At 41.1% G+C, this 13701-nt stretch overlaps 1 protein-coding gene across 1 annotated transcript in view; it reads right to left on the reverse strand.

The window, feature by feature from the left end:
• Positions 1-942: 942 nt before the first annotated feature.
• Positions 943-13701, reverse strand: part of bmf1 (BCL2 modifying factor 1) — a 14624-nt gene continuing 1865 nt past the window's right edge. Inside the window, exons 2-5 of the mRNA XM_027000296.3 lie at positions 12033-12230; positions 10844-11025; positions 5202-5314; positions 943-1746 (exon numbers count right to left, since the gene is read on the reverse strand). Of these exons, the coding sequence (XP_026856097.2) occupies positions 1575-1746; positions 5202-5314; positions 10844-11025; positions 12033-12204 (639 nt within the window). The 5' untranslated portion in view covers positions 12205-12230 and the 3' untranslated portion in view covers positions 943-1574. The remainder of the gene's footprint in view (positions 1747-5201; positions 5315-10843; positions 11026-12032; positions 12231-13701) is intronic.

A 13701-nucleotide genomic window follows, 5' to 3' on the forward strand; every position in this document is an offset into this window, starting at 1 on the left:
ACTTCATGGCCAAACTGGAAACGAACATCATTTGCTTTAAAAAAAACCAAAACATTTAATCAGCGTTGGTCGCGGAATTGTAATTGAATAGCGCTAAAACACTACTTTATCTCATTTAAATGCCCTCACTGGAAAACAGGTAGCCTAACACTGGGTTATCAAAAAGAGCAATGCCAGTCACACGTGTGTGAGTGCATGGATGTTTGTATTTAAACATAATAGTTTTTAATTGTTAATGAGAAGAAAATGTTACATTTAAACTTTACAGTGGTGTAAAAACTACTCAAAGAATCCAAGCTGTTATTATCGGACCTGTTAAAACTAACCTGGCTGTTATCACATGTAACATGCCACGCTGCTGCACTTTATTTAGGCTGGATTTGTGATGGTATCGGATTGGTTTCCTTAATAATTTCTTAACCGATATCTGATCCAGCATTTTTGCTGGTCCCGGCCGATTCCAACACACGATATCAGATCCGTGCCATCTCTACTTTTGACGCATTAACTGGACAACTGTGACCCTTAAATGAAGGACATGAATTGAGCTTGAGAGGGACTGCTTGGTGTATAAATGGGCAGTGCAGGTCATTTACAGCTCTGTGTGTATAATCTGACAGGCAGTCATTAGTGTGGGCTGGAGGAATTGCATGGCCCACTGAATTAATGACCTCGCAGTGGGAGAGGGAAGCAGCTGGCTGTGCCTCAACCAAACAGCCGACTAGTTTCACAACTTCTCGATTTATCAGAGCGCGCATGCGAGAGAGACAGACAGACAGAGAGACAGAAAACAAACAAACAGTATGTTCAACCTCAGCACAGCTTGGCTCCACTAAATGGCATCAGGTTGTTTTACCTTTAGCTGAGTAGGCTTAATAATAATAATAATAATAATAATAATAATAATAATAATAATAATAAAAACCTCAAAAGCATTTCAGGCTTTAATACACTTTTAATGAAAAAAAATGTACCAATGGGGGGGGGGATTCAGAAACTGCTTTTTGTAGAGCAAAGCTCTTATATACAGCATATTGCACTAGATAACAAATTGTCTAAAACTTCCATACTGTATCAACATTTAAAAAAAGTTAGAGTGCACAGTTCAGTCTCGAAGACACACAGTCAATGTTTACAAAAATGCTACATTTTCGCTGGGTCTCATTTCTTGGTATACAGAGAATGTGTGAGCCTCAAGACTTTGTTGAATCTGAATTAACAAAAAGGCATTTTAGGATCAAAAACAACTTAAAATAATAGGTTTCTGTAGATTAAAAAAGCAGACATTTATTTCATTTAGAATGCCAATTAATAGAACCAACATAAGGAGTTTTTTTTCCCTATCTAAATAAAAAGTGAAGGCCTGATTACATTAAGAAAGCCCTTATTCTCATTGGATTTTTCACAGGAGTACAAAATGCATTAGTAATTCCAGGGTGAAAACCAGAAACTAAGGGGGGAGGGGGGATTTGCTCACACAATTATTAACCAAATTCCCCTTAAAAACTGAAACTAACAATGGACTAAACTACTTTCAAGACACTGTTGGTTTCGATCACAGATAGACCCAACTGTCAGGTTTTTATCTTGAACCTGAAGTTCGTCTTAAGCAGTCGAAATAAATGTGCGGACATCACGCTCCAGCACTTCCTCTGTATGAACCCCTCCGTCAAACTAATACTGGACACCGTGGTGTGCATGCAATCCTTTGAGTAAAAAATACACTTGGGCACTTGTGCCTGGCACCTAAAAAAACATAAACAAAAACAAACAAACATGAAGCCAGGAGAACCATGCCAGAAGATGCCATTTACTCTAACACTGGAATATCAAAGGACCCATGAGTTAAACAGATTCAAAAAGTACTTTCCAGTGCATGTAAACTGAGAAGAGTGAATAAAGTAAAGATAGTTCTAGTCCATTAACATAGCCCAGTGTCTTGATAAATCTTCCTCACCCTGATTTCATCACGTTTTTGAGACATCATTGAAAGGAATACTTCATCCAAAAGAACAGCATTAAATAGCATTAATGATGCTAAAATGAACAATTCAAATGTTAGTCATATCTGCATTTTGGGGGAAGCATACTGTGGACAAGAACTGATCATCAACCTCCGTCAAGAAATTTGTATTCTAACCAGTCATAAGAAGTATACCAGGATATACCAAGAAACAAAACAAAACACAAAAACAAAATGAGAACAAAACAAAACAGTGGGGTTAGGCAAAGTGTGGATCTCAAGTGTCACTGTTACAGTGTAGGGTGGAGTTGGCCAACCCTGGTCCCAAAGGACAACACTATGCTTCACATTTGCAAAAAATGACCTGTGTTCTTACTGACTTGGTAAATATATTCTAAATTCTTACTAAGGTAAGACAGAAAAGAAGAAAAGAAAAACCAAGACACGTAAGTGTTGCTTATGGCCAGTCCTAAGAGCAAGCCGAGATCTAAGGATAAACCTTGACTAGACTAAAAACCAAATCCCTTCAGACCTCATAAGCTCCCCTATCTGCAGAATACCAACCTTTAGAAATAAACTGCAGATACACCTAATGGCCGTTGGTTGGTTTCATTTTAAAGACATAAAGGAATATAGCTAACGCTAACAACAATTCAGATTATCGGTATCGAAGAACTAAACATGGCTAACCCCTCACCACCCTAAGCCAAAGAAAGAAAAAAAAAAAAAAAGCAATATTTACATCAAAGACCAAAATAAAAGTAAAACAAAAATGAAATACATTGCACACATGAATCTATACAGTAGCAGTGGACCAATATACAAAAAAATAAAGTGGAAAATAAATAAAGAGGAAAGAAAATAAATTACAAATGAATTAATTCAAATAAAAAAATTAAAAAAAAAAAAAGACCCAAAAATGTTAAGGAGTGTACATATATGAATGGAGACTAGGTGAACTGACTAAGGTAGCTATGAGTTATGAGGGCTACAGTCACTGGCTCAGCGTTCACATTCTGCAGGAAACTTTCAGCACTTCTTAGGACAATCAACATGCCTGAAAAACTAGGCTGTGCCCCACAGACTCATAGCAGGCAAAACAGTTTAGTAATGAGAACTGTAATGGTTGATTTGTACCACATCTTTGTACCATGATTTTAAGGCTACAGTTCATCTACATTATTCTCAATGATTGAGCAAATCGATAAGGAAAATTATGAATGGGTATTACTGTTGAATATATTAACGATGCCACTAACCAATTATCTTTACTTTTACTTTACTTTTATGAAAGGTAGTTGCATCAATTGCTAAGTTATGGCATCTATGTAAACAGTTTAAAACACATCAACTCTATATAGTGCTTCTGTTATACGTTGCATTCAATTTAGTTCCTTCATATCATATCCACTATATACTGACCTCTTTTTATTGTCATAAAAGGTATGTGGTATGCATTATTTCTTAAAAAAAGAACCAGAAACCAAGTCTCAAAAAAATATACATCACTCCTTCAAAACAAAACACACTGACACCCCCCCACCCCATATAGGAGTCCATCAGTGTCTTCAAACATGAAAATTTCACCAGGTTACACTCTTAACAATTTACAGAAAGACTTTCATTATATCTTTATAGAAAAAAAAGTAGTGGTCATACAGAAAAATTATACCACTGGAACATTTTATAGGTCACCTGAAAAGGTACAAAAGCAGAAATTCAACTTGAAATAACAGAAATGTAAAAACACCCAAGTATCCTGAGAGCAGAAATGCAGTCACTTCACAGACACAGTATTGCTATGGGGCCAACAAAACAACCAGCCAATTATCTTCAACAGCCAATGAAGAGAACTATGCTATAAGTAGTTAAAAAACCAAAAAAAAAAAAAAAAAAAAAAAAAAAAAAAAAAGAAAAGAAAAGAAAAAAAACCTTGCAGTAGAAAAATCAATGATGCATAAAAGGTCAACCCGAACACCTGTTAGTGACAGTAATTACTAAGGATTTATTTGTGCCAAAAGGACCAAATACACAGTCCAATGCCTAAGATGACCGGTTCTTTTGATGATAATGAAAAAATGAGCGTTAAAAACTAGACTTGATGAAACCTTCATTGAATATTTGAGGAAGTTGGTTTGATTTTAAAAAAGGGTAACAAAAACACACATCATACACCAGGTCTTGCAAACCATCATCCATGATGGTAAGCTTATGAGGTTAGATGCATTTGATGGTTCCATGGTTCCATTCTCTTTAGACACTGCTATTCTTTGTATGTTGCTACGCATGATGCAGTAGAAAATTATAATAGGCGCTGCACTCTTACTCTTGTTCTTCAGGTTTGTATGGAGATAATTACACTATGTTGCTGTTTACCAATTAGATTTCAAGTTTAATGATTGGAGTATCTCTAGGAACAGATTACTGATTGTTGACAGGCTTATCAGTGAGACCTGAGAATGCCAAACATTTCAGGGAACAAATAAACAAAACCACAACAACCCCACTTGGCTGACACAGGAGCACTTTTAAAAGCTACATTAAAGTTGTAGAAGTCTGCCTTTTCCTACTATTACCATACATTTATGTTTCACCATCAAAAAAAAAAAAAATCTAACAATGACGAAGAAAGATTTTAAAGATCAAAACACTGCAGAACCGGACATACTGAGGTGCAAAAGTCTTTGTTCAAAAAAACTGCTTCTTTGGAAATTAGTCAGGCTAATTGTCAAATTGAGTGGTATCCTGGGAGACTTTAAAGGAAAATACATTTCCAAACCACCTCACCTCCCTTCATGGTTCCACCATGGCTGACCCCCGGCTTCTTCAGGTAACATTCAGATACTTAGCAGTCCTTCTGCAGTGTCTGGAGATGATAAGGCTTTCCCAGGACTCATGGAGGTTGTTCCAGATGTTCACATATGGAAGTGCAAGCAAAACTAAAACAGTACATACTGTACAAAATACCTCTACAAGTTTGTTATGAAAATATTCCTGTTAAAGAATCTCATGAACACCATGGCATCTTCTTGAGGAGGAAAAAAGGAAAGTCATAAAAATCATACCCCCCGTCCCGCGGAGATGTGTGTCATCCGTCTCACTCGCTCCCCACCCCCTCCAGCTCTCTCTTTCCCCCTCTGAAAACCCGTGTTAATAGTTGTACAGTGCCACTGTGCGTCCCGCTCTGTGAGGCTGGCCTCTTGGAAGGATGGCGGTTCAGTCAGGCTGGCTGTCTCACCTCTGGTCCACCCCCCTCCAGCGAGCTGCAGGCTCCCTCTCAAACAGGAGCACATACAATGCAGAGGCCAAACGCAACCAAAATGGCTGATGGTTCCTTTGGTTTCGGTGTTGCTGAAAGGAAGGGAAACGGGAAAGTCAGCACCAAATCCAAAATGGCATTAAATAAAACACACAGCGGGATAACCGCACTACAAGGACTTATCACCTTATTTGGGTCATGTTGTATACAGAGACGTTTCTGTATACAACATGACAACATTTCAGTCAAGGGCGAGTCTGAAAACCAGACACCAGAAGAGGGCCAATATTTCCACAACATTCTGTCTCACCTTAGTTTCGTTGCACTGATTACTGTCCACCCACTGATGCAAACACACGTGACACCACCAACACTCAGAAAACAGATACCAATGCATTTTAAGGGACCAACTATAGCAATGCAATTGTATTATCAGCAAACTGCACCCTAAAAGCAATTAATTTATCTACTGAATACGGATTAGTCAGTACAGCCTAATTAATTGAATGAGATCACCCTGACCTAAAACTGTCGTAAATGAAACTGCTCAAGTGTTGCTCCATGCAACGGAGCGAAGATGGAGGAGATTTAAAGGATAGTAGTCATCACTGCCACTGGGATGAGATAAAGGGATTGGGATAGGATGATTGGGATGCTCTGGAGTCAGGGTGGAGACATACAATATACTCACACAACACAACTGTTTTGCTTCACTCAGCATCTTTGTAAGACAGCATGTAAAGCCAAAATTAAGTCCAAAGTCCAGGTAAGATAATGGATTAAAAAAAAGTGTGCAACTTTTATGGACAAACTGCAAGGCCTTCACTGAGGCCTTCAGCCCTAACCCTAGTACAAGTAGCCCTTTCCAAAACATTAAAATGTATAGAAAACACCACAATGCTTAAATGTGAAACATGTTCAATAATAAAATGCAAAAATGAATAAATGTACTGTAAATTAAAAATCCACATGAATATTGTTCATGCTTTATTATAATTGTTACAACAATTACACAGTTTGATAAAGCCAGACAGTTGGCCTTCCCGAGCAGACCCTTCTTTTTTATTGTTAAGAGATAATGACTACCACTGGCATGCCAGGATCATAGCGAACATTACAGTGCATTGCATAAGCCCCCCGTCACTTCTTCCCTTCTCCACAAAGGCCAATTTACACTCCCAAACAGCAGCAGGAAGTGCCAGCAGGGCCCACTCAGCTTCACAGGTTGGCTAAGATCATACATGCCTTAAAGTCAAGAATGGGGGCACGAGGATCTTAAACCCAGTAATTAGTGCTTGGTAAGCATCTTTCACACATTCACAATTGCTGCATGTGTCTGAAATCCTATTTCCAGTTTAAAGGCAAACTCCCTAAAAGTATTAACCAAACTGCATTTTTAAAATATAAACAACATGAATATGATTTGGGAGAAGACTGGCCAACAATGAGCCAGAGCAGTCGTCATGCCACAGAACACAACAGCTGAGAAGCCGCGGGAAGAAAAGGGGATAGAAAAACAAAGTCCCCGAGAGTGACCTTTAGACATGCACTGGTTTCCCCACCCAAAACAGAGTGGCATGCAAATTTCCATCTTGGTGTGGGTTTGTGTTTGTGCACAAGACTCTGTGCCACATGGCTAACTGTCAAATGAGTCAGAGGATATATTTAGTAGGCGATAAGAACAGAGTTTATGCAGACGTTCGGTGTCGTCACTCCTGCAAGTTCTTATCAGGCCTGCGTGCAGGTTGCCCATCAGCTGCCTAGCTCCCAAGAGCCCTGCTTATCATGACAGCAGCCATAAACAGACAGACAGACAGACACAAACACACAAGCTAAATGTCAGCAGACCCGCTGGGGAGCAATGTCTATCATTTAAAATTCACCACTGGTCAGGTTCACAAGGCTGCACCGAGACAGACACGCCCTACCCCTTAAGGTGACACCAAGGACCCGTTATGGCTCATGAGGGAAAAAAAGGAAAAGAAAGAAAGGGGGGAAAAAAAGTATGCAATATATCTGCACATCTCACTGTAAATAACAGTGAAGGCATCGCTACTTCAGAGGTTAAATATTCATGAAAAATGCTTTTGGCATTGGACATTTTGTTTTAAAAAGATGTTCGGTTTTCCAGAGTTATGTAGGACCTGTGTTTAGCATGAAGCAAACCACCCACATAACAAATAACTGGCCAAATACTTAACTATTTATCTTTACAGTAGATCGAAACGGCTTGGGCCAATAACAGTAATCCTTTCTTCAGTACTTAAACGGCCATTGTTTTTCCTGAGGTGCTGTTTTGTTCCTCCAAGAGCTTTGCATGGCTTTTAGATGAGCCGTCTGACAGGAAACTTGTCTCTCAAAAACACATCCCTTTTTCTCTGGAGCAGAAAAGAACAGCACTGGTAAACATTAGTATCTATGCCCCTATTCTCTCTCTCACTCACCACAGTAAGACAGAGGATTGTTTTTTTCCCTGCAGAAGCACACAAACACAAACACAAACACACACACAAAGAGGAAGTAGCACTACCAGCATGCAGACAGAATCCAATCTGCTTTATGGACTCCTATGGTTACTTTGTTTTTGTTTTTGTTTTTTTTTTAAAACATACCCCTGCAGTTTACTTGGAATTGCATGGCAAGCTAGCAGCAAAAAAGGAAAGATTTAACACCACCAAAAGACAAACAAATTTATAGCACCAACAAATCCCCTTGAAAGACAGCTCACCCTGGGTCTCCTCTGGAAAACTTTGGTCAATGGCTGCCGCTCCTAGCACAGCTTCCTCGCCCACCCCCCCGGCTATACTCCTGCTACATGAGAAGAAGTGGGTCTAGGCCTAGGGGCTGGCTGCATATAGGCCAGGCTTTGGGGAATACACTGGACAGCCAGTCACGACCGTGCCACCTGTCCCTTGAGTCGTCTAACGAAAGAGGAACACATTACGTGGGCTTTACTAATTGTGGGCCTCCTGTGTCACATGTGAAAGCCACTGCCATTGTCTGTACTCTCTTCTACAAGACTTACATCTACAACGAGGCGGCAAAGCAAAAAAAAAAAAGGGAAGTGACCACTTTTGATCTAGTCTCTGTCTGTTATTCAACACTCGCCGATGGGAAACAAAAAGGTACTGGTGAGGATGCTGCATCTTGTCATCCAGAGCAGCCTTACAGGCAGGAAGCAAAGGTGCTAAATATTCCCCTTTTTTTTTTTTTTCTCCAAGATGGAAGGCAAAGGAACAAAAAAAGACAAACACCAAAAAATATTCAACATGTTCATATGTAACACAAAACAGATGCTTCTGGAGCTTGTGAAGGTTTAGTAATAAATGAAAACCAGCATCGCTGTACTCAGTCACAAAAGACAAACCTCCAGTCAAAATATTCACACATAATCGCCTGATTTCAGAAGCCTTGGCCTAGAGTTGGAGAGGGGGTGATCATGGCCCCAATAGTATCCAGCATGCAGTGTGCCGATAGCGAGCTGCAGGCAGGGAAATGCAGACTGACCTACAGAATGAGGCAAAACCCCATTAAACAAAAAGATGACACAAATAAAAGGAGCTTGAAAAAAAAAAATGTGTTGATAAAAGCCATAGGTGGCCTGCCTATTCCGAAGTTAGGAAGTAAATTACACAATCAGACCGCCCAGACAAGAACAACAACAGGGCCAAGAGAAGGAGGGGCAGAAAATTCTGCCTCCGTTTCTCTTCCCTGGCAGGAGCGGCCCAACAGAGTGTGACTCGCACAGGGGGCGCTCTCACCCGGTTGAACCGGTGAGACAGGAACAATTAGTTTGTGAGTCACCCTTCACGAAGCAGGGAGGGTGGCACTTTGCTATGTGTGGCTCTGCTACATAGCTCTGCTATGTGTGGCTCTGCTAGGTAGTCAAGGTATGGCAATGCCGTGCCAATGAAAACCCCTCCTTTATAACAATGTGAGAGCACGGTTGCGGCCCTTTTCAGTGGGCAAGGCCTAGAAATAGTGGCATGTATCTGTGAGGAGAGTGTTACCTTCACTGCACAGCAGAGAACAGGGCCACCTAAAACACACTAAAACCCCTCTATATCTGGCAACAGGGTAGGTAGCAATAAGAGGGAGCGGAACCAGTATCTTATTAACAGTACTGTTGTCCTGAAGCTCCTCGAGTCTGTGTGAGTTAGGGTGCGAGTATGCACTAGGAAGCCTTTTTAATATATATATATATATATATATATATATATATATATATATATATATATATATATATATATATATATATATACACACACACACACACACACACACACACACACACACACACATATATACACACACACAATGAATGAATGAATCACACACACAGTGAGAAGTGGCTAGGCCAGGTAATATATAATATGAGAGAGAGAGAGAGAGAGAGAGAGCGAGAGCAGATAATGAAAGCTAGGAGTGACATGACAATTATGGGACCTAAACCACCAGTAAACTGAGCATAATGAACAAAATCAGAAACCAGCAGTGGTGGTGCGAGACGTATTTGTTCCAGCCGTTTCACGTCTAGAGAGGCTTTTCCTGCTCTCGCTCTTTTTCCTGTTCTTACTACCAGTGCCTATAATCACCCTCACAGCACCTCTTTTCAAGTGTGCCTCGTGCTAACCAAGGTGGTGGCCAACAATGCATCATCAACGTGATCTGATTTGCTGTTGAAACGGAGCAGAACAAAGGGCCATTGTTCTTGTACAGAACAGACATCCACAGTCTTCTGCGTACAGGCACTCATGCTCCACGCGCTATCGCAAAAATCGACGATATGGTCTTGACTGGTCATTGCTCGTGTGTGTGTATGCATGTGTGTGTGTGGGTGTGTGCGTGCGTGCTACCCCCTCTAATCACCAATTTACACACACAGAAAAATAGCAATAAGCAGGAAGCCAAAAGGATAGGTTATGTTGATCAGTAGAGAAAAGGGAGGAAAAATAAAATAGAGAACTTATTTCAAGAGATTGACACTCGAAGAGGAAAATACCTTGCCCAAAACAAATGCAGGAGGTGGAAAACATCAATGTGTAAACTGCACTTGAGGATTGTCTTCTAGCAAGAGTGGCCAGCATTACTCAAACTATAATGGTGCCTTGTTCTGTTCCACTTTAGAACAGTTTTAATAAACTTGTTTCTCATGCAAGATGAGAACAAATGCATTTTATCACTAATGTTAAGCAACTAGGGTCACAGATTTCAATGACTTGGTTGAAAAAAAAACAGCAATTAGGAAATTGGCAATGCAACGTTGAATATTGTAATTTAAACATTACAATGATACTGTAATGATGGAAGTGTGTCCAATCATAGTGAAATGAATAGGTGATTCTTGCAGTGTGAGATCACAGCTATCCCATTAATGAGATGATATGTGATGTTCAAGTCACATGTTTAGCTGAAATTTGAATTATGGCCATCACCAGCTTGATATGAATTGTTGCTGAAAGTTAATTGACTGATCCCTTCACAACCAATATTATCATACATTATTATACTATTAAAGTAAAAATTGTATCATCCCAAAAATACTGCAACACCCAAGCCTGCTCACAATATTGGTGTGATGAGGCGTCAGAGTCCGAAACTGCATTTATGTACTAACTCACCAGCATGTGTTCTTGATAGAACTGGTCGCCAATCATCTGGAGCTTTTGACCAATGCTGGCCTCCACGCTATGGAGGGGCCTCCGCCGGGGAGGCTCCACAGCCAGCTGGTTCTCTGGGAGCATGGCGTCGTCTGCACTGTTGGGGCGTGCAGGTGGTGCTAGCAGGAGCAGTCCTGCACTACCTGACAAGAAAGAGAACGCGCGAAGATCAGTGCTTCTGGACACTGCAGCCGAAAACACTGTGGAAGCAGAGTAATACCAACTGCTAGCATAAAATTAAAGTGCTGCAATCAATGGTGTTAATAAGCCCCGGAACAGCAAGCAAACCTCTCACTGTGGCCAATGGGAATAGGCTATTTCTAGTAAACAAGAAGAGGCTATTTCAGGATTTAAGAGTATTGCATGGTACACTCATTGTGTCCAAGCAAATGGCCAGACTGTTAACATTGCAACATGTGCTTAAGATGCCAATAAATCAGACGTCAGAACCCAGATTTCCTGTTTGTTGTGGTTTCTAAACACAAGACTGAAGTTTAAAAATAATAAACTACAAACCACAAGGGATGAAAATGAGAAATTCATTTTTTCCTTCGACAGAAGGAAAGTATCAAAAAGAGTACATTGCATCCCAAGAAAACACGAGTCAAAGCTTTGACTCTGACATACATTGAAGGGAGCTCAAAGGAAGGTCAACCCTCAAGAGCTCAGAAGAGCCCTGAAGAGCCAGAGGACACAGAACTATAAAACTCAACAGCCTCAATACTAACAGGGGAAACAATTAAGAAGGAAATTACAGTACACCCCCCCCCCCCCCCCAACTCAATGGGACTATTTACCAGTTAATGGCATTGAGATATTGAATTTGATATCTGATATCAAATAGCTCAAATCAAATAGGAACTCAGAGGCTGGTCATAAACAAACGCTGACGTCACAGTCAGGTTTACACCTTGCCTACCTGCAACTGGGCAACATGCCAGTGGAGCAACCCTTGCGTGCCGTCATTTGATTTGCAAAGTGCCTGGGTATACACACACAGGTAATAAAAGCTGCGGAGGCGAGGACTATCAGACGCCATGGAGGACGGAGGGAGGGAAGAGGGCGAGGCTAAGAGGGGAGCACATTCCACACGCAAGCCCAGGGCACCTGGGCCAGTGGCTTCTCTCTAGTATTTGAGGGCTGGCCTTACCGTAGAAGAGGCGTCGGGGCTCTTCGGACACGCCGCACGGCAGCATGCCGTTGGGCCTCGCCAGTGGCCGCCCTGCAGTCTGTGTGCCACGCTCTTCTTGCTTTATCTCACGGAGGGAGTGTGGCCAGTACTGTGCGGCAATCCTGAACACATCATCCTCTTCGTCGTCCATGAGAAGGAGCCCCACACGCTCGCCACCTGCAGCATCATTAGAACACATCACGGTCATTGAATAGACACTTTTGCAAATGAAGACCTTGTGCTGAACTCACTCTGTCTCACATCACACAAACAGATAAACCAAATATCTCCTTACTCAAGTCTCCAGACCCAAAGTGCTTTCTACTAATAAGCAGCTTCGGCGTCAGAATAGTAACACTAAAGATTACTGTGTAGATACCTGCTGTACTGATTTAGACAAATTGCAGTAGATGAAACCACACATCAGGGCTGTGGTTAGACAACTGGTTTACTATATTTAACTTTCCCAAGGTTTGGCAAGGCACAGACAGAAAATGTGTCGCCTACTATGGCAGTATTCAGCTATACAGCCCATGTGGTTTTTGTCAATAACAACAGTGATAGCAGAGATGGTGTTCTTAGGGCAAACAATCACGTAATTACCACATTATAATCACACTGCATAAGATACAGAAGAGGGGAAACAACCCCCCCACCCCCACCAGAATCCTTCCATCACTGTTTGGTTAGGGCTCAGCTATGTAATCTGTAACATATTGGGTACGTACAAACTCAAGACACCAACAGGCCTGTATCATAAAAACACTGGACCATAGCAACTGTCTGAACATATCTAAGAAATCACTATTGCCTGTTCATGAGTAATGATAAACCTATGCAACAACTAAGTGGTACACCACCTTTTCATGAATAAGTAAGCATGACGGGTAAAAAGCATTCAGTGTGTTCATTTTCACAAAAATAATGGATTTAATCCTGAGTTACTATGTGTCCTACTACATTCTGTACCAGCAGCTAAAACATCTTAAGCCGTATGTTTGAGTGTGAAAGGTCAGCACATGGCAGCCTCAGCGCATCTATGCACGTGTGTGAACCGCTGGTGTGTTTGGCTTCACCTCATTATGTGTGTGTGAATTCACTAAATGGATGAATGACTACACTAAAGCAACGCGACGTACAGCTCCCTCTGCTGCTCTAGGCCCTGAGTGTACACACACACACACACACACACACACACACACAATACACGCGTGCACACACAGTAAGCGCACAAAAAAGACGCTATTCATTAAGATACCAACTGTTCATCACTGTAACCACGCACATCATACCCCTAATTTTATCATTTAGCAAGGACTCATACTTGAAGTCCCTGGAGACACGAGGCGACAGTTGTCCGTTTTCTACAGATGCAGGTGTAAACGGTCGAAAAGACAGGGTTTTATTGCACTAGTTTAAACGCATATTCAAGACCAGTGCAACGTGTAACGCGTCAATGTTCTGTGGTAATTATTGCGAAATCTGAATTTGACAAGGCATTCTGAATATGATACTTAAAACATTACCGCAGGTTAGAGAAACACCCCCGTACATGCACGCTTTTGTACTAACATTAGCGTCTTCTGCAATTCCTGCCACAGATGATGGGCGAGTAAACGTTCAGCAAAGCCACCTCCGCAAAGAACCA

This window comes from Electrophorus electricus, chromosome 10 (genome assembly GCF_041902795.1).
Source record: "Electrophorus electricus isolate QZ-2024a chromosome 10, ASM4190279v1, whole genome shotgun sequence".
In the NCBI taxonomy this organism is placed as follows: Eukaryota; Metazoa; Chordata; class Actinopteri; order Gymnotiformes; family Gymnotidae; genus Electrophorus; species Electrophorus electricus.